The sequence below is a fragment of the Amaranthus tricolor genome, chromosome 5 (genome assembly GCF_026212465.1).
Source record: "Amaranthus tricolor cultivar Red isolate AtriRed21 chromosome 5, ASM2621246v1, whole genome shotgun sequence".
NCBI lineage: Eukaryota > Viridiplantae > Streptophyta > Magnoliopsida > Caryophyllales > Amaranthaceae > Amaranthus > Amaranthus tricolor.
Genome location: NC_080051.1, coordinates 30703933 through 30731842, shown reverse-complemented (window position 1 = coordinate 30731842; position 27910 = coordinate 30703933). Strand labels below are relative to the sequence as shown.

Here is a 27910-nt window from a genome sequence, read left to right as displayed (position 1 = left end):
GAAAGGAAATAAAGGGGAAAAGAGGGAAGGGAAGGGAAAGGAAAGGAAGGGTAGAGAAATAGAAGAAAAGTAACACTAATTTGTTTAGAGGGAAGAGGAGGGAAAGAAAGGGAGATAAAGTTTTCTCTAGTGTATGGAAACAAGAATTTCATGAATTTCAATTATGAAATCATAAATGAAGAATTTGAGAATGACAAGGTTAGTCATTCTCAAATTCTCAACTTCAACTCTTTAAAAACAATAATGAAATTTGATTTAAATTCAAATTTAAAAATTTTTAATTTACCAAACAATAAATTTAAGCCAATTTCAAATTTCCAAATGAAATAGTGGTTCCCAAACATGGCATTAATCTTTTCATCTTTAAAAAGATTGAAACCTTAACAAAAATCCTTTATCATATCCCTCCAAATCCCTCCTCTTCGAATGCCTTGCCTTTCATTTTATTATCCAAATAAGAGATCCCTCGTCCCTTAAAATCCCTCCCTTTCCGTTCCCTCTATCATTCCATCCAAACACACCCTAACTCTCACAAACCAAAATCGAAAGTCTCACAAACCCAAATCAAAAGTGTATCACCTACCCATCAAGGGGGAGTGTTTAGCAGGAGGGATTTGGAGAGAAGAATGGGAATTAGAAAAAGAAAGGCCCAATTGCTTGTTTGTTTATAAGGGGAATAGAAAAGAGACTTAGATTTGATAAAATTCCCCCATGAAAATACGTCCTTGAACAGGTTCAGATTTTAGCACTCAATCTCAGAGTCTAACAAACAAGACATGAAACTGTTTTTCAACCCAAAAGTCTCTTCGCAAGTATAGATTAGATGTCTCGCAATTCTCATCCTCATTTGCCAAACATCCCCTTAATAGCTATTTCAATTCTAAGATCTCAAACTTCACAACGTACTTACCAAGATATTGTCAGCATGCTATACCAGCCATCAGTAATTAAAGATAATGACCAGATTATCCGAGAATGCCTAAAACACATAAGCCCTTCTAATCTTCTACCCCAAAAAAAAAAAACTTTTAGAAGCTCTTTCCTAGAGCATTATAGACCAAACAGTGTAATTAGGACTAATGTTGAGTAGCTACTCTCCACAATTATAAGCTTAACACTAATCTATAATGAAAATCGTCACAAACATATTAACAGTACTAAGAGAAAATCCAAAACCCCCCATCAAATGTGATTTTCTCCAAACAAACCACAATTTCCAATCTTTACAACAATTTTGCAGAGAAAACAAAGAAAAAAGAGAGGAAGAGGGGGAAGGGAAGGGAAAGAAAAGTGTGTGATTCCCCTCTTAATCTTTCCACTTCTAAAGAGATTGCAACCCAAATCTAGACCCTTCTTTTCCTTCCATTTACTCCAATCCAAACACAATTTAATACCCTGAACTAGTGGTAATTTCTACTTCATCATCGTCGGTGTTTCCAGGGTCTGCGGGAATAAAGACGTCAACTCATACCCATAACGGAGTCCTTAGACTAAAGAAAAATCTTCAAAGAAGTGAACCTGCAACCAACCGAAAGCCTGAACTAGTAGTAATTTAGTTCAACCAAATCAGCTAATATCCAATGTGATAACTAAAATACCAGTAACACCATCAAACAAATATATTCAGAAAAAACAACACAAATTAAACAGAATTCACCAATTACTAAATCAGCAATAGTACCAAATACAAAACAAAGACCAAAATTTCTTTACTTTTTAGAAATTTTTTAAAAAAGCATTGCTTGAAAACATCGAAAACGCAATAATAACAATTCTTAGAAGATCTTAGAACCTTCTAGCACCACCAGCACCACGGCCAAAAGGAGTAGGAACCACAGGGGCAGTTTCAGCAGCAACCTCAACAAGACCAGGCAAATCTCCCATACCAAGAGAAGCTAACATATCAAGAGTCTCTTTATCAACCTCAATACGATCGACTTTAATGGCAGATTCATCTGGGACAAAGTCCATACGCCTTTCTCTTTCTTCTTCCTGCAATTTTAACGAGATTCCACGAACTGGACCTTTTTGGATCCTTTTCATGAGATGGGTCGAGAATCCAGCAATCTTGTTACGAAGCCTTTTTGATGGGATGATGGCTACTTCTTCTAGAACCTTCTTGTTAGTGTGAAAATCAAGAGTCATCTTTGAGTAGTATTTCTCGATGACTTGACGAGAGGATTTCTTCACGGTTTTTGTTCGAACTCTACCCATTTCGGATCAAGAAATCTTTTACAGAAAAAAAGGATGAAGAATGAAGAAGAAATCTGTAGGTGATTAAGGAGGTCGCAGCCGAATGGAGATGAGTGAGAAAATTAGGGTTTGCGAAGATTTTAATAGAAGTGGTAACGGGTTACGTGGTTTTGGGTTTTGTTAGTATATGGATAGTTCATTAGAGTGGGCCAAATGATTATTATGTGGGCTACGGCCCAATCCAACTAAATTATTTTAAATTGACAAAATAAATACACAAATTCTTGTGAAGGACGGTTTTCTTAAGAGACCATTCTTAATTTAGTTAGCCTATTTTTATCTTTTACTTTAATTAAGTTTTAATGGGCTGAACCTGAGAAATGTCTTTCAAAGAGACGACTTCACTAAAGACCAACTGAAATAAATATTAAACACCTATTTTTGTGAATTTGAGTTCTTGTATATATTTTTCATACCGTGAGGCAATCATATAATTGCTACAATTATTAGCATATAAAATCCTTATTATAAATTCGTCTCATTGAAATATGGTGATTTACAAGAGTAGTTTTTTTGAATTATGTGTAATCATAAATAAACAAACGAAGCTATATAACATGTTTGGTGCAATGAATTAAAAGGTGCTTGTGAATTTTTGTTTAGTTGGATGCGAAAAATATTGACAAATGACAAATGTATTTCTTTAGTTCTTTACTATTTATTCCATACTTGTGATCAATTAATCAAAATTTTACTTAACAAAATCAAGTAAATTTCCAAAACAAAAGCCTATTTCATCACTCCAAATGCATTGCATATTGAAATTTAATTCTACTAATAGAAAGTGCATTACTCTTACACTCCAATGCTCCCCTATATAGGTAGGTTTAGGTGGTCGAATATACACAAATTTAATTTTGATATATTTTTTTTCAAATTTGTCGACTTTTATTATGATAATATAAATAAAAGTTTTAGAATGTCAAGGTTTGTGAAATTATTATCAAACTTTGAACATTAACTATTTTTAAAACAATGATAAAAAGTGACTTAAATTCAAATTTGTTGAGTTTTTAATTATTCAAACACTAAATTTAAGTCAATTAAATAAAATTAACATTGCTGAACATAGCAAAGAAATTATAATTTTTTGATTTTTATTCACGAGAATGAACAAAAGTGGAACATAAAGCTCATATTTTGAATATTCAAAAACAAATAACTGTAAATGACTTTTAGCTCATAAAGTAAAATCACTTCATAATACCAATTAATATAATATTCTACTTATTTCACACATTCTTGTTTGTAAAAATCATCAAATGCTAGCTCCTAAACCATTAATTAATAACCCATCAATGTGGCTAAATCATGTTGCACTAACAATTAACAAACATTTGCTCCATCAAAAGTTAAACCATTTGATGCAAGAAAATTTTGTAGCACCATGGAAAAAGAAGGGTTAGCAATCCCAGCACCACCATCAATCATAAAATTAACACCACTAACATATTTAGCCTCATCACTAGCTAAATATAACGCAGCATTTGCAACATCCTCTACATCTGGTGTCACCCCTTTGAGAACTGTAGCTTTGCATAACAATTCGTCAATAGTCTTTTTATCCATTTTTAACGCGTTAACTAATATTGGTGTAGCAACACCGCCAGGAGAAATCGCATTCACTCTGATACCATATTGCCCTAATTCTGTGCACAAATTTTTCATCAAGCCAACTATTGCATGTTTTGACATAGTGTACGCATGGGGTGATTGGCCACCTATGATGGATGCCAAGCTCGCGGTGAAGAGTATTACTCCTGATTTTTCCGGGATCATAACCCTAGCGGCATGCTTAGCCGCTAAGAAACCTCCAAATACGTTAACATCAAATACTTTTTTGAAATTCTCATTAGTTGTTCCTGCTATGGTAAAGTCGACATCTCCGGATATGCCAGCATTGCTGTACATGATGTCGAGTTTACCATGGTTTGTTATGGTTTGATCAATGAGGTTTTTCATGTCGGTTTCATCGGAGACATTGCAATGTACGTAGGAGATTGATCCTATGTGATCGTGGTGGTGGTTGTTGGTGGCGGTGGTGGCAGAAGACATGATTTCATAGCAAATGGAAAGGCCTTTGTCATCTTGAACATCAGCTAATATGACTTTGGCACCATGTTGGAAGAAAAGTCTAGCTGTGGCCTCTCCAAAGCCACTTGCTCCACCAGTTATGATGGCTACTTTTCCTTTCAATCTGCACAATACAATAAAATTTTTGATTTTAGACTTGTACAATCTTAAACAAATTTGACCGTAAGTTTCTTTTATTTATTAGTTAGTGACATACTTTATACTTGATGTGTGGAGTCTATTTATTTCATAAATAAATTCTTTGGCTATTTAACTAACTAATAATACAAAAGTTTAAAATAAGCCTAACAAGCTTGTCAAAAAATCAATTACTAAACTTAATTAATTTAATCATAATTAAAATCTAAATAAAAAGCAATAAGCTACAAGAGGATTGTTTATTTTTCCCTTTCATTCACTACTTATTTGAATACTTCAACAAGATTCATCAATTTGAATGATGATGATTCAATATTAATATGATAGATTAATCCTAGATTTCATTGAATTTTATTGGTTAGCCTTTTTTTTTTATTTGTTCGAGCTTTTTTACGATTACTAATTTAGCAATATTATTTGAATGGAGGCGTAAAATTCGTTGCCCAATCTTCTTTTTAGACTATTAGATTGAAATATAAATGCCAACTTCTACAAATTAAATACAATTGCAGGGGAAGTAGCAAGTTTAAATTGATAGCTTAACATAAATTTTAAATAATATCAACATTTTCTACTTTTAGGGATAAAAAAATGTTGCAATAAGTGAATGAGAAAACAATAAATATTATTATTTATTTTTTTTTTTGGAAAAACTTGGTAATAATAATTTTGATAACACTCAAAAGTTTTGATAACATTATACAAGTGATGCATTATAATTTAGAACTAAGCTTTAAATTGATCAAATTTCATAATTGGTCGGTTATATACTTTAAGTTGAAATTGATAACTTTAAGGTTAAATTAATCATTTTTAGATCAAAATTGATCACTTTAAAAGGTCATAATTAATTCATTTGAGATTTTATACTTTAAGTTGAAATTGATCACTTTAAGATTAAAATGATAAGTTTTAGATCAAAATTCATCGTAAGTAAAATTTAAATTCGTGAATTAAGAAAGTGAAACTAATTAATAAACTCACCTTTTTCCATCAATAGCAGCAATTGGTGATGTTCCATTCATCTTGAACTTTGTGTTCCCTGTTGCATCGCACCTAGCGCGAACTTGAGCAATAGTAGCTCCCAAATCGTCGTTCACAATAATATCTAAAATGGCAAGTATTTATAGCAACCAATTCGAAAGTAAGGGAAGAAAGCGTAAATAAATTTAGGTAAATGGAAATGAATTAGTGGTAGTGCATGTCCATATCCAAATCCACATGCTATATAGTTGTACCTAACGCTTCTCATTCACACTCTTCTTCATTGGGTGTGTCCTTCTTATCAATTAATTAATGTGAAAACACTTTGACATTCATTATTGCGCATATTCCCCTTGGGAGGCTAACCACTCCTCATCTGGGCAGTGGTTTTACCACTGAAGAAGTGAAACATAGCACTTACATGGAAGAAATGTTTGTAAAGTTTATTGAACAATAAAAAGTATGTAAAAAGTGTAGGTTAAGAAAATACTCATAGGTATACTATATAAGGTATATAGCGAGAAAAGTAAGAAAAGATACACAAATATTGCGTAAGTTGTAGCTGGGAGAAATGTGTTGATAAAATAAAAATGTAAGTTAATTTTTAAAAAATATAATTAAAGAAATAAAAGTAAGAGTCATGAACAAAAATAAAAATGAGATAAATTTAATAAGGAAGTTTTAAAAAATGGGACAAATTTGGTACTATATTAGCTGAGTTTTAATTCTAAGTAGCATGGATTACACAGGTATACCATGCATGAATAAATGAAATCACTCAAAGTTGCAAGTACTATTTGCAGTTAATGTCAGCTATATTAGTTAGCTTAAGTTAATAGTCCTAACTTCAATATACTTCTGTACAGATTGCATTAATATTCTAGTATCGTACTCCTTCCGATTCTAACAAATTGTAACAACTAGAAGTATTATATAACTATATTCTATAAAGATTAAAAAAATATCAAAACTATTTAAATTATGTGAATGATATTAAATAAGAGTTGAATTGTGTGAATGAGAGTACGGACAATTCCATAAAAAAATATTTTAACAAAAGAGAAGGGACGACATAATAAGATGAAACTACGACAATCTCATAGAGACAGAGAGAATATTTTGTCTGTCTTTCTCAACTTACATCATTTTTTATTTTGAAATTTTCAACTTATTTTGCATTTTTTATTTGAAATTACCATAAATCACATTCTTTTAATGCATCTACACATTTCAGTCTTTTCATTTATTAAAAAAAATTCATCTTCCTTCAATCCCTAATTACAGTTGATGCAAATTCATAGAATAATAAAGGCAACTCTTAACTTAGATCACAGATTAAGATAGCCCTATTCTTACCAAAATCAGCTTATGGATGGCATCAATACTATTCTCCAAGGAAAATATAAATCTTTAAACCCCAATTATTAGGTTTCATATTCACAACAAAATATGGATTTTTGAGATTTTTCTTCTTAGATATATTGATGAAGATTTTGGTCTCTATAACAACTATAGTCTGACAATTCAGTCCTCAACACATAATTAATTAGATATAATTATAATATAGTATGATTTTTTTTTACTCCTTATATTAAAGTTGGACTTTGCTATCTATAAACTTTTGATAAAAATACATACAATTTAAGTACGTTTTGTTGCTGGTACTAATAGTGGTAACTGATGTGCTTTTCGATGTAAAATTTAAAAAAATATACGATATGATTCCTATGTAGGATATGAAATTTTAATTATAAAAAGTTTTTTTATTCATAATTTTTCACCACTAAATAAAAAGACATGTGTAGATGGTAATACATTAAAATAAAATTTGTGAAAAAAATGATATAATTGAAGTAAAATAAGCATGACAATCAAAATTGTTACAAGATTTTTCTTCTAAAATTACGTAAAATTTTCATCATCATTACACAATTTAATATCGACTATCAAATAAATAGTTAATTCTTTGAAACAATGAATTTGTTTCGGTGCATTAAACGTCGTTGTTATAGGCCCATGTAATGGTCCCATACGATATATATGGACCTCTTGATAAGATGAGTGATAGATGACAATATGACGTGGCCGTAACAAGAATTTTAGTTATCCTTGTAAGAGATTATCTTTCAGAGAAATGACCTTAAAACAATAAATTTATATTTTTATAACCTTTTTAATTCGTATTAATTAGATTATTTAATCCATATATATAATGCGTCTCTCGGAAAAATCGTCTCTTACGACAATTTGTACAAGAACTTTAGAGTGATGGTATTGATGGCCAAAGTAAATTATGAAGTTTGCTATTGCTTTGTTTCAACCGCGATATTTTTTTTGAGAAAGCACTAATTAATTTAAATGTATGAGTTTTTTGAGTCCAATAATATTATACAAGAGCCTTTTTTTTAGTTTCGCCCAGGGTCTAAAGTTAGGGACATTAATAAGTTTAAGTTTCTCTAGAGTCATTTAATTGAATATTTCAACCCATTTTAGAATATAGATCTTATATACTTCATCTCTATAGAAAAAAAAATCCTCACTCAACTGAAAATTTAAAAAATAAGCTTGTTAATAAAATTATAAGAGAGATAAAACTACAACAACAAGGAAATGTTACAAAGTTAAATAAATAAAAGGAATAAAATAAATAATCTGTATAACACTAAATAAAATTTCAAAATATGTGAAATAGGAGTATATCTAAAAGTCTATGACGAGGCGTATAATAATTATAGTATACTAGATAATATATGCGACGTTGACAAGAATTGAAATCCTAATATTCATATTAAGAGCATAAAGTTTTCAAATCAGAATTTTTATTCAATAAAATCTGATTAATTATTACAACATCTTAATTCATATCAATTTTAGTCAAATAAAATCTTAATTAAGATAAGAAATCTCTTGTGACGTCCCCATAAATTAATAATCTGCAACATAATAAATCTTGGTTATCAAAATCTTTTTCTGTATTTAAATTAATCGATTCCTAATCAACCTAATATCTATATATATATATATATAAACATAAACTCATTTAAGCATCGGAACAACAAAAATAATAATCCTCTTTTTAAAATTCTACAAAAAAGATGACAACTTTACCAGCATCAACGACAAACAAAAGGTAAGCATAAACTATCTTCTCTTTCATATATAGAGGCGGACATTAAATACGGTCGCCAATTCTCTTCATATATTGTTGTGGACTTTAATTATGGTTAGTCGGGTTCATATCTTCTTAAATAATTATATTTAATTTTAAACTATATTTATCACTTTTTAAGTAGACAGTTCAACTTATAAATTTTTTTAAGATTCGTCAATGCATAATACTCCATAATTCATATCCACAAAGAAAAACTCTCTAATTAATTTATTTTTGATTTTCAAAAATTCTACACTTGTTGAATTATTCGATTATTTTACAACCATTTATTTATTGACCTACAAAATAGACCCCAAAATTAAAACATTTACAAAATAATCATTATGTTATACCACTAATTATTTTAGCTATGTATTATTTTTTGATCAATGTATTTTCTATTTTTGAAAAATCCTAACTAATTAATAATTGTACATACTTCTCCTTATGCTCTAGTAATTTGTAAATTTTATGTCTTTTTTCTACAAAAATATACTTTGTTTATGTCGTTATTATTGAATAAATTTAGATTGTGTCTAAAGATTGTAAAAATAGGTGACTAGCGAGACTAACTTTTACATACTCAACAATTAATTAGATTGGATGGCAAGGTAGCAATAATCACTGGAGGGGCAAGTGGAATTGGTGCAAGTACGGCAAAACATTTTTGGAAAAATGGTGCCAAAGTTATAATCGCTGATATCCAAGACAACTTAGGCCAAAAATTAGTCCAAGAATTCTACAGTAACAACATCGTTTACTTCCATTGTGATGTCTCGAAAGAAGAAGATGTACGTGACCTTGTTGACTACACAATCTCTAAATATGGTAGACTCGATATCATGTACAACAACGCAGGCGTAATGGATCGACTTGGAGGATCTATTTTGGATTCGACTCGAGAGGATGTGGATCGGGTCCTTAGGGTGAACCTATATGGTTCTTTCTTCGGAGCCAAGCACGCAGCTCGAGTAATGGTCCCACAAAAACAGGGTTGCATATTGTTCACTTGTAGCGTTTGTACATTAATAGCAGGAATAGCAACACACCCTTACACGATGTCCAAACATGCTATTTTAGGCATGGCCAAGAATTTAAGCGCTGAGCTTAAACAATATGGAATAAGGGTAAATTGTATCTCCCCTTCCGGGGTGTTTAGTGGTATGGCTCCGGGGCTTAGTGGCGCTAGCGGAGTTTTGATGGCCGATGATGTTGCAAGGGCCGCCCTTTATTTGGCTAGCGACGATGCAAATTTTGTGAATGGGCATAATCTTGTCCTAGATGGTGGATCTAGTGCAAAAAATTTTTCAATGGCATTGGCTTTTAATTAAATCAAGGTGACAACTAAGAAAATTAGTACTCTTAGCATATATTCATTGGAGCTAAAATTTCAATATTCTATATATTATGTGAATCGTGAACGAGCTACTATTTAAGTGTTTGTTTGATTATAATACTTGAATGTGGTAATAATTAGTGAATATCCAATGTTATTACTTTCATTTAATTACGATTTTACTTTATCAGTAATAATTTGTATAATCAAGTTTATTTGATTTTCAATCGACATAATTTATTACATTAATTACAAGTTTTATTGATTGGACTAATTAATTTAAAATCAAACATAATTTGATGAAATGTTGGGATGATTTATTACACATCTATAAATTAAAAATGATGTGTGCACTTTATAAGTCACTGAAATTCTTTGTTACATTGTTCATATAGTTTTCTTTTATGATATCTCATTGAATTATAAAATATGTGTACCTCATATTTACCCGATAATATATTACATAAATCCAACTAAAATTTAAAATAAAACTCTAAAATATCATTACATCACATTAAATTGAATTGGCATTTTGATCAAACATAAATTAACAAAACATTCAAATGATAATCTCTAATGATATAATCCATTCTAGTATATGATACTCCATATAGTAATCAAAAATTCAAACAATGCGTCACGACCAAAAAAGTCAATAATGGCTATGGATACTTTGTGCAATTGGGTTCTTACTATTTTGTATCTTTATGGCTATGCGTTATGTTGCCAATTTCTAACAGCTAAACCTAATTATGTTACTGGGTTTGACTCAGAACTAGAACTGGGTTCACTCGGAAAAGAATTACTTGAAACGGCAAGAAATCCCGAGTTTTTCGATTGGTTAAAGAGGGTAAGGAGGAGAATCCATGAAAACCCAGAAATTGGATTTGAGGAATATGAGACGAGTCAACTCATTAGATCAGAGCTTGACTCGTTGGGGATTGATTATACATTTCCAGTTGCTAAAACTGGTGTTGTCGGTTCAATCGGGTCCGGTTTACAACCTTGGTTTGCTCTTCGGGCCGACATGGATGCACTTCCCATTCAGGTATAACTTATAAGTACTTGCATTTCTTGTTTAGTTTTTCTATATATCGTTCATCTTAATGAATTGTCAAATGGGTAATCTATGTTCATCTTGGATTTTAATCCGGCCAAATTTCTTTTCATTTTCCAATTATTATTTTTTTTTTTTAGGCACTTTGTATCATGATATAGTATAATTTTTCCAATAATATTTGTATTTTGATTTGATTAATTATGTCTTTAGGTTAACAATTCTCCATTTTCATGAGATTGTAATTTTGCAGTTTTGCTATAAAATATAATGATAGAAGTTAATTATCAAAAGGTTGATAAATGATACTTCATGCTTATGACTCATCTGTACACACAAATGTACTTGGTGGTTTAGTTGGGATAATATGAAAAAAATATTTGAATTGCTTATATTGTATTAGAAGAAAGATGAAATTTTTAGATGAAAACTAATATTGTGGTAGAAACATTTTCATTATAGGGAATGTAGCCAAATGATTGTGATCTCCTAAAGTAGAAAATGTAGCAATTTCGGTGGAACAAGAGAGCGAGGTTTAACCTTTATAGGTATCGGCAAACTGTAATAATTATTGGTATAGTAAGTACCTGTGGAGTAGGAGAATTCATGTGGATGACCATAAAGTTTCATCTAGTGGTTCATGTGCAACCGTTATCCTATGGGATTAAGGCTTTTACACTGTTATGTGTAAGTGCTTAAAAAATGAAAAGTAGCTGAACCAAATTGAACGTGTTAGAGGTATAGTGAACAAATTTGAATTCAAGCACTAATAAATTAACAATAAACACTTAAGCATGCCCTACTTCACTCAAATCTGCAAGTGTAGGACAGTAGGCTACATTCTCATCAGTTGTAGTGTAGTATAAAGATTTCAGCTGTTTATGTGTTCTCCAATGGCCCAATGCCATTAAGTAGCTCCCACATAAGGCTCTTACCGAAGCAGGGTTCGGGGTGTCAGCCTATCAGGTGTACGCAACTTTACCATTGTGATAACAAAGAGTTATTTCCTATTGGCCTTTGTTAACAAACATCATTTGCATCTTTACATATACATGATTTAATGAGCCATTAGAGTAGACTATGGTCTAAGATATTCCAAAACCAAAGTATTATAAATCTTTTACTCCATCAAGAATGGGCAAAACAATGAAATTATATATTCCGACTTTCTATTCTTCTTCCCGTGTTAGGAAATGGTAGAATGGGGAAACAAGAGCAAGAACAATGGTAAAATGCATGCATGTGGGCATGATGTCCATGTCACAATGCTTTTAGGGGCTGCAAAGCTGTTGCAACAGAAGAGGAAAAACTTGAAGGTACGTATGCTATAAGTATGTAGATATGAATTAACCCAAGATTCTGCTGAATTTAACTGTTGATTTCTTCAAGTGTTCTAATTTTAGGGAACTATTAAGCTATTGTTCCAACCAGCAGAAGAAGGTCGTGCTGGTGCTTACTCTATGATACAAGAGGGTGCTATAGATAATGTGCAAGCTATTTTTGGGCTACATGTTTCACATCTTGATCCCACTGGAACAATTGGTTCTAGACCTGGTCCTTTTCTTGCTGGTTCTGCCAGATTTGTTGCAATGATTCAGCAGGAGGGTGAATTGAGTGATCCGGTTTTTGCTGCATCGACCGTAATCTTGGCTCTGCAACACATTATCTCTCGAGAGATCGACCCTCTTGAAGGCAGGGTGGGTTTCTCTTACTAGATAACTCCCTCGTAATATTTGCAGATACATGCACACTTGCACACACAGACACAGAATTCCATATTTGATTCATTTTGATTAAGATTCCATCTAATTTGTATGAGATCTTTTCAGTGGACTATCCACATATTCTTGATCGTTTTGATTGTCAATCAACTCTGTTCTAACTGTGTAACACCCGTTCTCATGAAATTCAGAATACTCTTTGATACTTGAAAATCGATGTAGGTGGTATCAGTTACCATGATTGAAGGGGGCCAGCATGTAGATGTGATCCCTATGACTGTTAGTTTTGGGGGGACTTTTCGGAGCACGACCTCAGAAGGGTTGTCTGATCTTCAGAGAAGGATTAAAGAGGTAATCAAACTATCCCTCCAAATCTTTCAGAAACCAAATGATTGTAAAACGAAATTCTTTTGGTTTGTTATGTGCTGAACGTTGATTATTGAATCGATAGGTCATAGAGCTGCAAGCAGCTGTTCATCGGTGCTCTGCTACGGTGGACTTCATGGAGGAGAAGGCAAGGCATTACCCCCCAACTGTTAACGACAAAAAAATGTATGACCATGTCAAAAATGTTGGTTCAATGTTGCTTGGGGAGTCAAATGTGCTTGATATTCCAACTACCATGGCAGCTGAAGATTTTGGGTTCTATGCACAAAGAATTCCAGCTGCTTTTTTCGTAGTTGGCATAGCGAACAAAAGTTTGAACTCGAATAAGCCATTGCACACTCCATACTTTTTCGTAGACGAGGACGTTCTCCCAATTGGAGCTGCACTTCATGCAGCTGTTGCAATGTCGTACTTGAATAAAAATGCAGTGGTTGGTTCAATGAAAGGGGAGTAATTTGGGTTGGAACGAGTCTATCTTGGTTTGAGATATGCTATACCCATTTCAGTTTGTTTGGGTTAGGTCCTTGTTTGAATTACAGGAATGATTGTGAATAAAATAATATAGTATTTGGGAATAAATATTTCATTTCAAATTATGAATTTCAATCATGAAATCATAATGAAGAATTTGAAAATGACAAATTCTCAACTTTAACTATTTTAAAAATAATGGTGGAATTTAATTCAAATCTAAATTTGAAAATTTTTAATTTGCCAAATAATATATTTGAGTCAATTTTAAATTTCCAAATGAAATTATTATTCTCAAATATGGCATAAAATAAATTTCAAATTGTACATTAAATTAAGTAAGACTTCATAGTTTGATGAAATGGTTCCAAATTGAATTGTTATACGCACAATTTGGGTTTTGGATCGAGTCTATTTGCCATATATGAATTATGGTGGAAGCTTCAATACCATCTTAATATGACTTTATAATTGAAATCCGTTAGTATCAAGTATCAACACCATTGAAGACGTTTGATTATTAATTTAAATAACGGTAATGAGAATGAGTTTTGAGAATTAATTTTCATGGTATTGAAGTTTTCATACTTAAGTATGTATTTTTCTACACAATATTTCTTTACTATCTATAATACCACCTTTCAAGTGGTAACGGAGAATAAAATAATAAATGTAAAGACAAACATGATCATGCATCTTATCAAGTAAATTTCCTATTAAATTATATTGAATTTTCATCACTATCCACACATTTTAATACCAATAATTGAACCGCCGTCAATAGACCAAAGTCCACCCAACATAATCTTGAGAAGTTTGTTGTGATAAATCATGGCAACAGATTGAAGATATGATTCATGCAAATGGCAGGTTTGATCACATGTTATATACACATAAGCTCCTCCATAATAGATTAGAAATCATAATCCGTCCTGCAAATCATGTTATATACACATACACCAAGGTTTACTTAAATCCGAAAATGTGCACAGCTATTGATATACGCGTTACTGATAGACACAATGGGATTTTCATGCGTATACTAGGCTTTTTATCGTTGGAGGATGAGTTCAGTTCAATTTGAAAGGCAGTGGTTGTGAGGATCTTTTGATTTGTGCTCTTTGCCCAATGTATCATCAGCTTCAGTTCCAAGGTCTTGCACCCTTATTTTCCTTCTCGCTTCTGCAAAGTTGAACCGCAGATAAAATCGCGTCATAAGTAATTGGAATCATGAATCTTAGTGAGCTTAATTTGTTGAATGTATTTAGGATGGAAGGAAATGCTGATAGAGAAAATCAAGAAGCAATCACCATGCCACCTCCACACTTTAGCATGGGGGATAAGCTCGACTACAAAATGGTATGAACAACCCAACTAACTACACTTTCACACGCCAATAAGATCAAGAATTTATAGAGCGGCGCGGCCTTGTCCATCTATTACATAAATGGTTAATTTCTTTAAAGTTCGTCCGTTTTCCCCTCGTAATGGGTCAAATTAGGTCCCAAAACAAGCACCATGCCCATTGTATAGGTCTGAACCACACACAACTCGAAAGCTTTACATCATATCAATATGAGCAATAGGATGATCAAAGAGAAATAACAAGATGGCACATCCGTGAACCAAAACAACATGTTAAGTACCAAACTTTAATGATTGGTAAAAAGGAATAGAAACTGTGTATATACAGTTCAGTACCAAACTGCAAAAGAATTGGTAAAAAGGAAACTAATCATCCTTCATACATACACCTTTTTTCCTTTCTTTATTTGCCTTATAATTTTCAAGGACAAACTTTAATGATTTGTAACATTAACATTTGAAAACTGTAACGATTTCTCTGTACAGTAATCACTCAATTGTTTGCATTGAAACATATACATAAATACTACTAATTCCCTCATTTACTATGCCAAGGCCTTAAAAGAGTTAAAAGACTCTCAAGGGAAAGCACTGGAACTTTCTAGCAACAAAGGCAGAAACAGTGTACAAAAGAAAGCATTGTTAGCAGTAGTTAAGAAAATTCAAGGGACAAAGACCAGTTCTTCTAAATCTCAATAGGGGTTTTGGCAAACACTTGGTCACACTATGTATCAACTAGATGCTTTCTACAACAGAAGCCTGTAATCGGCCAACAAAAGGAATACAAGTTATGCAGACTCAAAGGAACTTAAAATCCTACAGTTTTTCATCATAATTCAGTACGTAAAGTATCATAACCTCATAGTAAGTTTTCTTAGAACAGCCTCAAGCAATAAATCATAATCGAACTTTATTGAAAAATCCTTTGAAACCCAAGTAAACTAAGAGAATAAAACAATAAAAGTTTGCAAACTCAAAGGAACTTTTCTGGAGTTATTAATCGCGATTCAGTAGGGTACAGATTCACACTTCAAATCTCTTCTTAGACATCCTTAGTATCAACTCATTGACCTTTTCCCTTAATCATTCATCGCAACATCCTTTGGATTGGAACTCAAGGAATAACACTAATGAACCACTCATCTATCCTCATGCCCGCAGAACGAAAAACCAAATGACATGGGCTAAGTCTAGCTTAGGGCAATGCTTGGAAAAAGGCAGCTTTTGGGAGAGATGGTCGGGCTGTTCATAGATCAGTAACATGGCAAATACAGACCTTCAGCCCAGTGGATTTAATGGTGAGTACAGTCTAATTTATAAGTATCAGTGCTAACTAAAGCCAAATAACACCTACCAGCTAACAAATTTTTTACCAGTAAGAAGATTTGGCTCAATCTTCTGCTTGAACAACCTTCTTGGCACCTAAGATTCCCAACAGCAATCCTTATCAATGAAATTTGGCAATAGAACACGCACATGAGTGCAACATGTGGTATTACGAAGAAGATTATAAACCAAACTTGCAAGGTGACCATGAGCCAAAGAAGAGAGCACATGGGGTGTAACTTCACCCTCACAAGGCTAGAACCTCAATGATCAAATTGTGACAAGTGACAACTACCAATGACATGTTTATTTTGAAGACGAACATTATAAGAGACTTCTTATCTGTCATAAGACTTGTTCAAGTTCCAAATGTGATGACTATCAAACATAGAACAATAACTTTAACAGCAAAAACTAGTACCTATGTAAAAAAAACATCCATGACCATTATACTTATGAAAAAAAATGATCCAACAGAGCCACAATATGAAACATCAACGGAGCAGAACTTACCATAGTCAGAGTACAAACCAGAAAGATGCATAGCAAACAATAGTATTAGACTCTTCTCCATCCCTATCATTGCTTAGTAGATACAACAACCTAGCATATATGCCCATAATTGTTTTGTTGAGTGAAAAGTAGTCTTGATCATTTTGAGTTTAGACTACACACCATGTTCTCCAATTTCAAGTCTGATTTTTCATTCACATGTAACATCTAAATGCCTTCCTAAAGTTATTCCCTTTAATTGAGTTATTCTCTACTCCTTTGTCCCAATCAATTTGTTATAATTTCCATTATTGGATATCCCTCTAATTATGCTACTATTCTAATTTTGTATACGACCATCATGTTCTCTCTCTTAATCTCATCCACAGATTGAATCTCTTAGTTCATCTTATTCAGAAATATTTTTAATCCAAATAAAAAAATAAAAAACTCACAATGTAGCAAAATCAATTGGACGAAAAATACAATTTAAGGAGGAATCAAAGGTGAGAAAGAAAGGATAGGATCTTACCCACTCCATGAAGCAGTTTTGTAGTATTCAATTCTCACATTAACACCTTCATAGCCCATACTTCATCTGGGCTCTTTAACATATTAATTCAAAAACTAGTACATTTAAACAGCCATTATCTGGATTTGCGAAGCAATCATTCAAGCTCCTACAAGAGTAAAAATAACATGTTGCTTAGCGCTTTCTAAGAAACCATGAGGATAATGATATAGTAGGCAACACAACAGCAGAAAGACCGCATGTGCAATGGGAGACTTTCAGATATCAAAAATCAAACTCCATCATTAGAAGTGATTGGCATCACGAGGAACAATTGCTTGATTCACTTCAATACAAACCCTAGAGAAGTGCAACATTCAATTTCATGAATGACAACAGGGCATGATAATCTTACAGGCCAATGTTGACATAAGGCATATGAAATTCGTAAATCAAGAATTTTGAAGTTCCCAGGTGCCAACGTAAATGGTTAGAGATAAGAAATCACTGAAATCTAAAAAACAATGGATAATAAAAATTGTGACACGCTATCATGGAAGTATAAGTTGGACAGATATAATATATCAAAGCTTGAAACATTTAAAACATATGTTGCTTTACAATCAGCAAGTAAATTACCTGAATATGGTATTTTATCCAGTCGGAGTACCAAAGGAAAGTTTGCATGCCCCTATTATCATTATTGTCATTAACTGGCTATCGATTCTTAAGTATCAGTACTACAAAGGAAACTAGACAAAAAATGGCACCACTTTTGGCCGCAAAGAGCACGTATCAGATTTAAAACTCTAAGTGGAGGCAGCATTCCATATTCCTAATCTAGGAAGTAGAAGAGTACAAACCTAGAAGTTAAGATGTTAAATTTGAAGATTCTCTTAAAAGGTTCAAATTTTCTACAAAAAGAAAAAAAGTTACACAGCTACTTGCTGGCGGCATAGACAAGATCTTAGCACCAGATAACTGGGTATTAACCTGACAGAATTAATCAAAGTGATAAATTCTGTTGTATGGAATGACTGATAGATGTTATACACAGCAGGAATAAAAACAATGGTTAGAACTTTCGAGCATCAGTCCATTGAGTCGCTGATTCAATAGATAAGTGGCAAACAAGTACAATGAAAGATGAGGCAAGGACCAGGCCACAGAAACTGACCACAGCTCATAAAACACCTTTTTTTTCGTGATCATCAATTACAACATCACTTTATGCCACACAATAAGTTCTAGGTATAAACTTGTAATGGAAAAACCAGCTCATGCAAATAATGGAGTAGAAAATGCACGCTTATAACTTAGTCACTGCTCGATAATAATCACTCTTGCCCACAACCACAAGAGAGAAATTTCAGCTATACTTACATACCGTTACTTGTTAGGTGGACTCTTCACATCACCTCAAGTATAATCCTTGACACTGCGACAGACGACAAGGGTGTTGATTCTTCATCATTTCATTTTGGAACAACAAAATCATACAATTGTTTCAGAATTTTCCATGTCAAACAATTGGGCATACATTTATGCATTATACAACTATGCAAGTACTCAGTCTCAACCTTAAAAGTAACATCGAGTATGTTAATCAAACAAAAAATCCTAGCTTCCATTTTTTCAAAACTTGTATACAGAAAAGGAAAGAGACCAAAAAATGATAGGTAACAGCAAGATAATCAAGTGCATAAAAAACAACACATAAATATAGAAAGTTTGTGCAAAGTATCGAGACAAGAGAAAAACATAAAAATCCCACAATTAGATATATAGATTTAAGAGTATAAAACCATTGCAGCTCAAGAGCATTTAAAAGTATTGCACTTCTAAAGCATTTGAGTAGCATGACATTAATGAACAGATCACGAAGGCACTGATAGTAAAACAAATTCCTCTGACCTTCCTTGTTTACATCAAAACAGCTATGAAGATATTCCAAAGAGGCGATCAAAACAGCAATGAAAGATATTCCAAAGAAGCAATCAAGAAGAATTTGGGTTTATGCACACTTGCACTCCAAGGTCACAAAAATTTTTCCTCAAATATGTTAATTCCTTTTCTCACCAACCAGTAACCATTCATGGCATTCCAAAGTGTTCATTTATCTTGATATAATCAAGAAACGTGATAAACTGATTGAGCAAGTCCATTAATTAAATAAGACATCCATACTGATATTCAGTCAACTACAATAACATTAAAACATCAACTACACTGCTATTTCAAGATGGGAAAATTGATGCGCAAATCTATAAGAAACTACCAATGTTACTACATTTACTAATTAACCAACACAAAGTAAACCAAAGAACAAACCATTTTGATCCAATTTTTAAATATTGCAATACAATTAAGTCAATAACCCACAAACTTGAAAATACCACATGAGAGACAACATAATTAGTCTATTAATAAACTCCAGAATAAGCACCAACAAAGCTACACTAATAATTCCACCAAAAGACAGCTTAATTCATCAACAATCAAGCAAAAGAGCCAAATCTCAAAAGCTAAGAATCATTGTTTTTCCTCACGCTCTCGATTCCATTGCTCAATCCTAGCTCTCCTTTCCTCACTGCCATCTCTAGCAGGTGGAGGACTTCTGCTCCTCCTCCTTTCACCACTTCTTCCTCTTCCATCATCATGTCTCCTTTCACGACTTCCACGAGAATCATACTCCCTCTCCCTCTCTCGCCTCCGCGAACCCCTTGGACTCCTGCTCCGGCTCCTGCTTCTACTCCTCCTCCGATACCTAGGGTTATGAAACTTACCAAACAATTTCCTCCTCAGCTCCCTCCCAATCATCTTAACATGCATAAAATTACAATATCCACCTCGATTACAACTCTCCTCTTCAAATTGTCGACAAGTAGCCTCACGAAAATCCGTCACAGGAGAAAAATCAGCAATAATCGGTCTCCCTAAGTAAAACCTCCCTTGCAAAGCTCCTAAGGCAGCAGCAGCTTGATCTTCTTCACGAAATTGAACATAAACATTTCCGATCATATGATCAGCTAGATTGTCACACACATTTAGAGTTTCGATTTCTCCGAACTTGCTAAGTTCATCAAAAATATCTTCATAAAAATCCTCAAAGTGAGATTGAAGAGCTTCCGGAGAAATCGGCTGACCTTGAGCATCAATTCCAGGAGTTATCATGTCAGGACGCTGGTACATATTGGAGAGAAGAAGAGTAGGAGAGATTGTCGGACGGTTATGGAGTCGAGAACAGCGGTCACCATGGCGACAAGCTCCAATTTTGAAGTAGAATGGACAGTTTACTCTGTCTTTCTCTGTACCGAAAATCGATGCCAAATGCTCCGCCATTGTGGTAGTGATTTCTTCTCTAAAATGTCGATTTTAGGAAATTTTTAATCGGAAATTAGGGTTAGAAGAAGTGACTGAGTGTGAGATCAAAAAAAATGAAAAACCCTAATTCCCGAAGTTTGTCGGTTTATGCGAGGGACGATGAGAGGCAACGGAGGAAGAATGGTGGAATTTATTAATGTGGAACCGCCACAGGCTTTAAAGTAATTCGTATTTGTAAAATTAATAAATCATACTATTATGTAGAATTTGATTGGGGTGAGTTTTGTGATTTAAATTTACTTATTATTTTTTTATCTTCTTGTGATAATTTAAATTATAGTGATTGATTTGGAATTTCTGATTCTAACATCTTTCTATGCATAGAAAATCTATTTGTTAAACTAATTTAGTAAATACTATATTAAATGGTTTAATCACTCAACTATCTGTTTGTTTCATAATGAGCTTAAAATTGCTCAATAAAGCTATCTTACCAAAAATTCTCATAAACTTTACAATATCCACTTTACTTAAAACTCTAATTTATTATCAACATCATTTAATTTTATTTTAGATTTGCCTTTACATATATCTATACTCCAAGAATTTTTGAACATTTCAACTATGTTTTTTGTCTTCTACATGATAATCTTTTAATCTTTCTTCAATCATTTCTTCACCATTGTGACCCAACTTTTTATACTTAACTGTTGGACTCATAATATAAATTGTTCAAATCAAATCTTCAAATGGAGTTAAAAAAAACTTATAATCTTTTCATGTAAGTTATTGTAGAATTTAACAATTAAATTTGATATAAATAATGATTTGGGTTTATTTAAATTTGCTACTAATAGTAGTAACATATTATTAGATAAAATGCTAGTATTAGCGACAATTTCATTAGAACAAAGAGAATTATATTTTGAAAAGCATTAAACAATCAACTTAAAATCACCTAGAACAAATTCAATATTATAATAACTATATCATTAATTTATTAGACTAGCATTGCTGAAATTATATTTTTTGCTTTATAAAACTAAAATTAAAGGTAACTTTGTCATATTTAAGAACACACTCAAAATACTGATTAAACATCTACCTCTTCAAATCTACCGTATACCATATAAAATAACCATCTCCTCTAAATAGGTACAATTTTTTTCAATTGGACTAATCACACTAAAGTCTTATGCGTGTGTAATGCAAACCACCAATTTTTCAAGGCTAATTGTAGTCTGTAGACGTACTTCCTAATATGGAATTAACAGTAAACTTCCTTGGTGTCAGTGACTCATAATGTTGGCCTTTTGCGCCATAAAAATGGTATCATTTCTCATTCTACATTAAAACTCAATGTACAACCGCCTCTAAAAAGATGAAAACATTTACAAATTCTTTTCTGTTGTCAGTTCTATTAGTAATCCTGATCCACTGTAAATGGGTAAATTCCAACCTAGAATCATCGACTCATGAACTTCTTGAAGAAGCAAGTCGACCCGAGGTATTGGGTTGGATGAAACGAGTCAGGAGGACGATTCATCAGAATCCGGAACTGGGTTTTGAAGAGCATCAAACGAGTCAACTCATTCGGTCGGAACTTGACTTAATGGGAATTGAGTATGCATGGCCTGTTGCTAAGACAGGGGTAATTGCATCAATTGGTTCGGGTAAGAAACCCATCTTTGCTCTTCGGGCTGATATGGATGCGCTTGCTCTTCAGGTTTTCCTTTCCACTTTTCCATATATCTATTTCTTCCATTTCAATTGTTTCATTTTGCTTTATAATTGCTGTAAAGTGTGCTTTATTTGGTGTGATTGAGTCGGAGCATCTCATGTGTATCCTCAATCATTAACTTAAGTTTTTAATTGGGTTGGTTCCTTGACATGGTATAGAGCTAGCGTGATAAGAGGTTACGAGCTTAAATCTCAACCACCGTAGAATATTTAGCATCAGCTGAGATTTAAAGTGGAATATTTAGCGTGAGGTATGAGGGACCCGTGTTGCATCCACACTTCTGGTCAAACGCTCTCGTGTGTGGTAGCGTGTTAGATTTTTAACATATCCTAGGAGCTAGGACCCTAACGATTAGCTTAAGCTTTGAGTTGAGTTGGTTCCTCGACAGTTTTGTTCCACTTATATGATTGAATGTGTTTTCAAGTCCTAGTTGCTAATAGCGCCTTTCTTTGGTTGAAATTTAGAATTTGATATTTGGAATTCTACTTGGTATTTGAAGGAAAGGGTGGACTGGGAATATAAGAGCAAAAATGATGGGAAAATGCACGCTTGTGGTCATGATACTCATGTGGCAATGCTGCTTGGAGCAGCCAAGCTACTCAAGTCAAGGAAAGATCAACTAAAGGTTAATTGTAGATTTTTAAGTCTTTTTTACTAGACAATTATCATGTGATATGATATGCTGAAATGGTCTGATTTATGTTATGCTGTGAATACAAAAAAGGGTACAATCAAGTTGGTTTTCCAACCTGGTGAAGAAGGTTATGCGGGGGCTTACCATATGCTCAAAGAAGGTGCTCTAGATGATGTTGATGCCATCATAAGCCTACATGTCTTACCATCATTGCCTGCGGGTAGTATCGGTTCCAAAGCCGGTCCTGTTCTTGCTGGTACTGGGTTGTTTACTGTGACAATTACAGGTGTAGGTGCACACGGAGCACAGCCACATCTTAGTCGAGATCCTATCCTTGCAGCTTCCTCGGCAATTGTTGCACTCCAGCAGATCATTTCTAGAGAAACAGATCCTCTTGAGTCAGGAGTAAGTACATAGAATTGCTACTTTATCGTCATTGGAATTCCATTCTTGTGATATTATGAAATTCTAAACTCCTCAAATTGATTTCAAAATCCAGCATGCTTAACCTAGTATTGTTTTTATTATGGTTTTCTATTTGTCTTATAACTCCATGTACGACTGAAATATTAGATTGCTAAAATTTCGTTACACCATACTTTTAGCATTCTTAATGCAGACAAAGGTTTGTAGTTCATTGGTTTCATACAATGGAATATAGTAAACTGAATCGTTAAATTATGTGCAATTCTCATTTATAGAGGTCACTGAAGGTGTTTGTTGTCAAAGGTCAATCGAAAACAACTTCTCTGTGTTTAAAAATAAGGTTGTATAGATCCGACCTCCAAATTCTTTCTAGGTGAGAGTCTTTGTGGGAGACACTAAATCGCATTGGGGTAATGAAGTGTATAAAAGAACCAGTTTATCTTTTGGGGAGCTGTTCATAGATTGCTAGTGCTTATTTGAAGTTCTTTTGAAACTACAAAAGCCCCCAATGGCATATGTTGTTTTTTCTTTGGAAGAATTTGTTCTGGAAAAAGCAGGTTGTATGTTAGTTCAAAAATGGTTAAAATGTATCATCTGTGTGGGACATATCCATAATCCTATGCTATGTAGGTTCATGACTGAAGGGCTAATAGTTTTGTCCTTCCAAAAACTGAGATCTTGTGAGCCTAGTTTCCGTTGTGCAATTTCAATTCTCGGATGTGTTCATGTGAGGATGGTTGTCAGACCACTTCCCGGCTGGAAGCCTAATACTATTAGTGTAAGATCACAGTCATGTAAAACTCAAAACCTTTTACGACGTGGTTGCAATTTATTGAGTCAAGCCTCAAATCTCACCTTGATGGAGGTGAGTTCGATCACCTCATAGCGTACTTCTTGGCTTGCACCTTTGAGAGCGATGTTGTGTGTGCAAAGGAGTATGGAAGTATATGTTTTGGATCACTTGATGAAGTGATTGATGGTGATGATTTGATGTGTCTTAGTGAAGGCAAGGTTCGAGGTTTGGGACCTCTTGAAGGCTGCTCGACCCATCAAGCTTGATGGATGGGCTCGGTCGAGCCAAGCAGGGGCAGTAAGACAGAAGCTACTGGACTCTCGCTTAGGTGGTCGAGCAACGACCAGCTCCTCTCAGTACGCGTTTCTATTTTATATCCGATTCTTTGTGGGCTTTAAACCCTTTTGTTCTAGGTTATTCTAATATGTTTTAAGGCTATATAAGGAGTCTTAGAACCTCATTAGGGTAAGGTGAGAGACTAATACAAGTGAGGCAACTAGGGTTTACACCATTAGAGTTCCTTCATCTTTGTATTAGGTTGTTTGTGAGAGACCACCATTAAAGGTGAGGTCTTTGCTTTGTGAGTGTGTTCTCAAAGCTTGTGAGAGGCTTCTTATTGATGTATGTTGATATATAAATGATAGTAAGCATTGTTTGAGGGGGAGGTATTCTTAGATACCTCATATATTCTTGTGTGTAGCCATTGTTGTTGCTTGCTTTGTTTTGGGGTGTTTACTTTGCATTAGATTGTTTATTGTTCTTCATCAAATATCATAGTATATTCACAACACAATTACTTGATGGTTACTTGATTTGTTTCTGCCATGGATCATACAGGTTGTGACTGTTGGCTACTTGAAAGGAGGCCAAGCCAAAAATGTGATTCCTGAGTCAGTAGAATTCGGAGGAACGTTTAGAAGCTTGACCCCTGAAGGCCTGAGCTATCTACGAAACAGGATAAAGGAGGTAAAAACATACGCATCTGCATGTATCTAAAACAATTTTACGCTAACAAAATCAGTTAACAAATCAACATGTAAACGTACAAGTGCAGATTGTCGAGATGCAAGCTTCTGTACATCAGTGCCATGGTGTTGTAGACTTCTCAGAAGACACGCCTATGCCATGGCCAGTGATGATTAACGACAAGGAACTCCATGAGCATGGTACACAAGTTATCGAAGCATTGGTTGGCAAGTCCAAGTTGGAAGTTTTCCAATTAACCATGGGATCGGAGGATTTTAGCTTCTTTTCCCAGAAAATGCCAGCTTCTATCTTTGTTCTCGGAATAAAGAATGAAACTCTAAAATCAGATAAGCCGTTGCACTCTCCATACTTCTTTGTTGACGAGGAAACTTTTCCGGTTGGAGCTGCATTTCATGCTGCATTTGCGATTTCTTACTTGCAAAAGCATGGTGGTCCTATGGACTGCGTCTAAGTTTAAAAGCTCATTAACAGCCTTGGTTATCAACCTGGTATCATTTTAGGGCAAGAGTAGTACTGACTACTGTTGATGATTAGCAATAGTCTACCATATGTTCTAGGATGTTTTGGTTGATGTTTGATGTTTACTTATAAGTATATACCAATAGTTCAAGTGCTGAATACTAATTACTTACATATATGAAGCTAAATCAAGTTGGAGAATAATATTTACTTGTTCTATCTAATGGCATTTGTTATATATTTGATGTATTATCGGTAGGATAGAAAAAAAGTTTGATTGATGTATTAATTCATGTAATAATGACATAGCACTCATTGAAAAATTCAACATGTCATGAGATAATGAGTTACTAGTATCTTTATTCTTTATTTATGCAGATATATAAAAATTATAGATACATATTAAGCTTGCTTTTTATGAGAATAAAAAAAAATTGCGATCAAGCTTTCATTATCATGGTAATAACATAAAATATATCATGAAAATTTACACTACAAATCAGTTACATTACCATATTATCAATCAGTATCATTAACCAAGCGGGTTGTAAGTATTATTATGTGTATCAATTTTTAATTTTTGATTTGCAAATTGCAACCATTTTAAGTTGGATCAATGGTAGAATTCTAAATTAACAAGTTTTAATGGCCCATCTTGATTAGTTAATTCTCTAACGGCCCGTTTGGCACATGGTATTAGAGGGCGGTAATGGTAATAAAATTAAGTAATAAAAAATTTGGTTGTTTGGATGCTTTCAATGGTAATGGATGGTAATAAAATAAGGTAATAAAATTACCAAAAACGACCATTTTTATTACCATCAAACAACCTGGTATTAGGCTGTAATGGTAATGAAGTATTACTGTGGTAATAAAATAAGGTAATATTGTTTCGAACTGAAGAAAAAAAATAATGAAGAAAAAAAAGGTAATGTATGTAATTATCCAAAAAAATATTATTATTAAAAAAAGAATTTAGATACAATAATGCTTTTAGATACAAATGTACAATAATGAAACTAAGAGTCATTACCATTTTTTATTACTAACAATCAAATGCAATCAATGGAATATTATCTTCCATTACCATTCTTTAGTCATGCACACCAAACAAAAGAATCTTCATTACCAATTCTCATATCCATTTCTTCATTACTATTGTCATTACAACATTTCATTCCCATTACTTTATTACCATCAACCAAACAGGGCCGTAAGTACATTGATCTGTTAATAGTCTAATGCTTTTAGCAAACTAGAGGACTTGAATCATTTTAAAATGGAGCAAGCCTAGTTCCCTTGTACACCTCAAATTTAAATTTTAAAAGTTATTTTCTCTGTTTCATTTAATTTTCACTTAATTTTTATTTTAAATTATTTTTTATTTGGTAATATTCCTTATTACTCTTTTTTGAATCACACCTATAAATTTATCAAAAAAATTTTAAATGAGACAATCTTACTCGATTCATACGTAAGTTCAATAACTCCAGTAACACATAATATTACCCTAAAAGCCCTCTTTGAGAATTTGTAAATGAATAGGGGCTGAGTAACCAGAGTTGCTTCGCATATAATGATGTAAAAACGAAAACACTCAAAAATACACACAATTGTAATCTTTGCCGGAACTTATTTAGGGTTCCCAAATCCCAAAGTCAACCTACAATTCGGCGGAAGTAGCTTAGTCTTCTGGAAAACGATTTACGCAAAATTGAACAGATGTTATGGGCGTATCCTCCTACAAGGCGGCAATTGGTGGCGACGGCGGTGGGGGTTAGCATCGGTGTAACAATGATAAGTGTTGGAGCGTACCTCTCCTTCGCCAATATTGCTCCTCAGCAAGCCCGTGCTAAAGCCCGTAGTGACTTCCTCAAACAGCGTCTTCGCAAATTCTTGGACGATTGATTTGATTCGCACCTGCAGTCTTTGCCTTCATTTTATGCACTGTTTTGATTTTATAGGTTGAGGTTTCATTTTCACTGTTGGTAGAATCATGGAATAAATTAATTGTAAATGTCTTGAGTTGATTAGATGAGAGATTTAGTCATTCTGTGATTATTGGTGATGGTATTGAAATATAGTACAAATCCTTCAATTTCTGCATTTCTGGGAAATTTTACATTGTAAGAACTAGATCTCTCGACCTATGAATGATTAATTCATTCAGGAATTCTTTCGATTACAGATTCTGCTTTTTTTTTTTTTTTTTACATCAACAGATTACAGTTAACATATTAATTCTATGTTTTTTTGAAAT

At 33.4% G+C, this 27910-nt stretch overlaps 7 protein-coding genes across 7 annotated transcripts; 4 read left to right on the top strand and 3 right to left on the bottom strand.

Annotated features, from left to right (window-relative positions):
- Positions 1–1594: 1594 nt before the first annotated feature.
- On the bottom strand, positions 1595–2337 carry LOC130814128 (40S ribosomal protein S17-like). The gene has a single exon (XM_057680150.1). The coding sequence runs from the start codon at positions 2212–2214 to the stop codon at positions 1786–1788; it is 429 nt and encodes a 142-aa protein (XP_057536133.1). The 5' UTR covers positions 2215–2337; the 3' UTR covers positions 1595–1785.
- A 992-nt stretch (positions 2338–3329) lies between these two features.
- Positions 3330–5679, bottom strand: LOC130814127 (short chain aldehyde dehydrogenase 1-like). Its single transcript, XM_057680149.1, has 2 exons — positions 5470–5679; positions 3330–4450 (listed from the first exon to the last, which is right to left on the bottom strand). Exons 1-2 carry the CDS (start codon positions 5508–5510, stop codon positions 3580–3582), a joined length of 912 nt encoding a protein of 303 aa, XP_057536132.1. The 5' UTR covers positions 5511–5679; the 3' UTR covers positions 3330–3579.
- A 2734-nt stretch (positions 5680–8413) lies between these two features.
- On the top strand, positions 8414–10080 carry LOC130814126 (tropinone reductase-like 1). Its single transcript, XM_057680147.1, has 2 exons — positions 8414–8599; positions 9219–10080. The coding sequence occupies exons 1-2, from the start codon at positions 8565–8567 to the stop codon at positions 9949–9951; spliced, it is 768 nt and encodes a 255-aa protein (XP_057536130.1). The 5' UTR covers positions 8414–8564; the 3' UTR covers positions 9952–10080.
- A 440-nt stretch (positions 10081–10520) lies between these two features.
- On the top strand, positions 10521–13972 carry LOC130814124 (IAA-amino acid hydrolase ILR1-like 3). The gene is made up of 5 exons (XM_057680145.1): positions 10521–11004; positions 12204–12329; positions 12417–12710; positions 12957–13085; positions 13186–13972. The coding sequence occupies exons 1-5, from the start codon at positions 10555–10557 to the stop codon at positions 13573–13575; spliced, it is 1389 nt and encodes a 462-aa protein (XP_057536128.1). The 5' UTR covers positions 10521–10554; the 3' UTR covers positions 13576–13972.
- Positions 13973–14501: 529 nt separating this feature from the next.
- Positions 14502–20808, bottom strand: LOC130814125 (splicing factor U2af small subunit B-like). The gene has a single exon (XM_057680146.1). The coding sequence runs from the start codon at positions 20626–20628 to the stop codon at positions 19819–19821; it is 810 nt and encodes a 269-aa protein (XP_057536129.1). The 5' UTR covers positions 20629–20808; the 3' UTR covers positions 14502–19818.
- Positions 20809–21808: 1000 nt separating this feature from the next.
- Positions 21809–25994, top strand: LOC130814123 (IAA-amino acid hydrolase ILR1). The gene is made up of 5 exons (XM_057680144.1): positions 21809–22336; positions 22851–22976; positions 23076–23390; positions 25042–25170; positions 25259–25994. The coding sequence occupies exons 1-5, from the start codon at positions 21992–21994 to the stop codon at positions 25640–25642; spliced, it is 1299 nt and encodes a 432-aa protein (XP_057536127.1). The 5' UTR covers positions 21809–21991; the 3' UTR covers positions 25643–25994.
- A 1157-nt stretch (positions 25995–27151) lies between these two features.
- Positions 27152–27767, top strand: LOC130814122 (uncharacterized). Its single transcript, XM_057680143.1, has one exon. The coding sequence runs from the start codon at positions 27373–27375 to the stop codon at positions 27556–27558; it is 186 nt and encodes a 61-aa protein (XP_057536126.1). The 5' UTR covers positions 27152–27372; the 3' UTR covers positions 27559–27767.
- Positions 27768–27910: the final 143 nt, after the last annotated feature.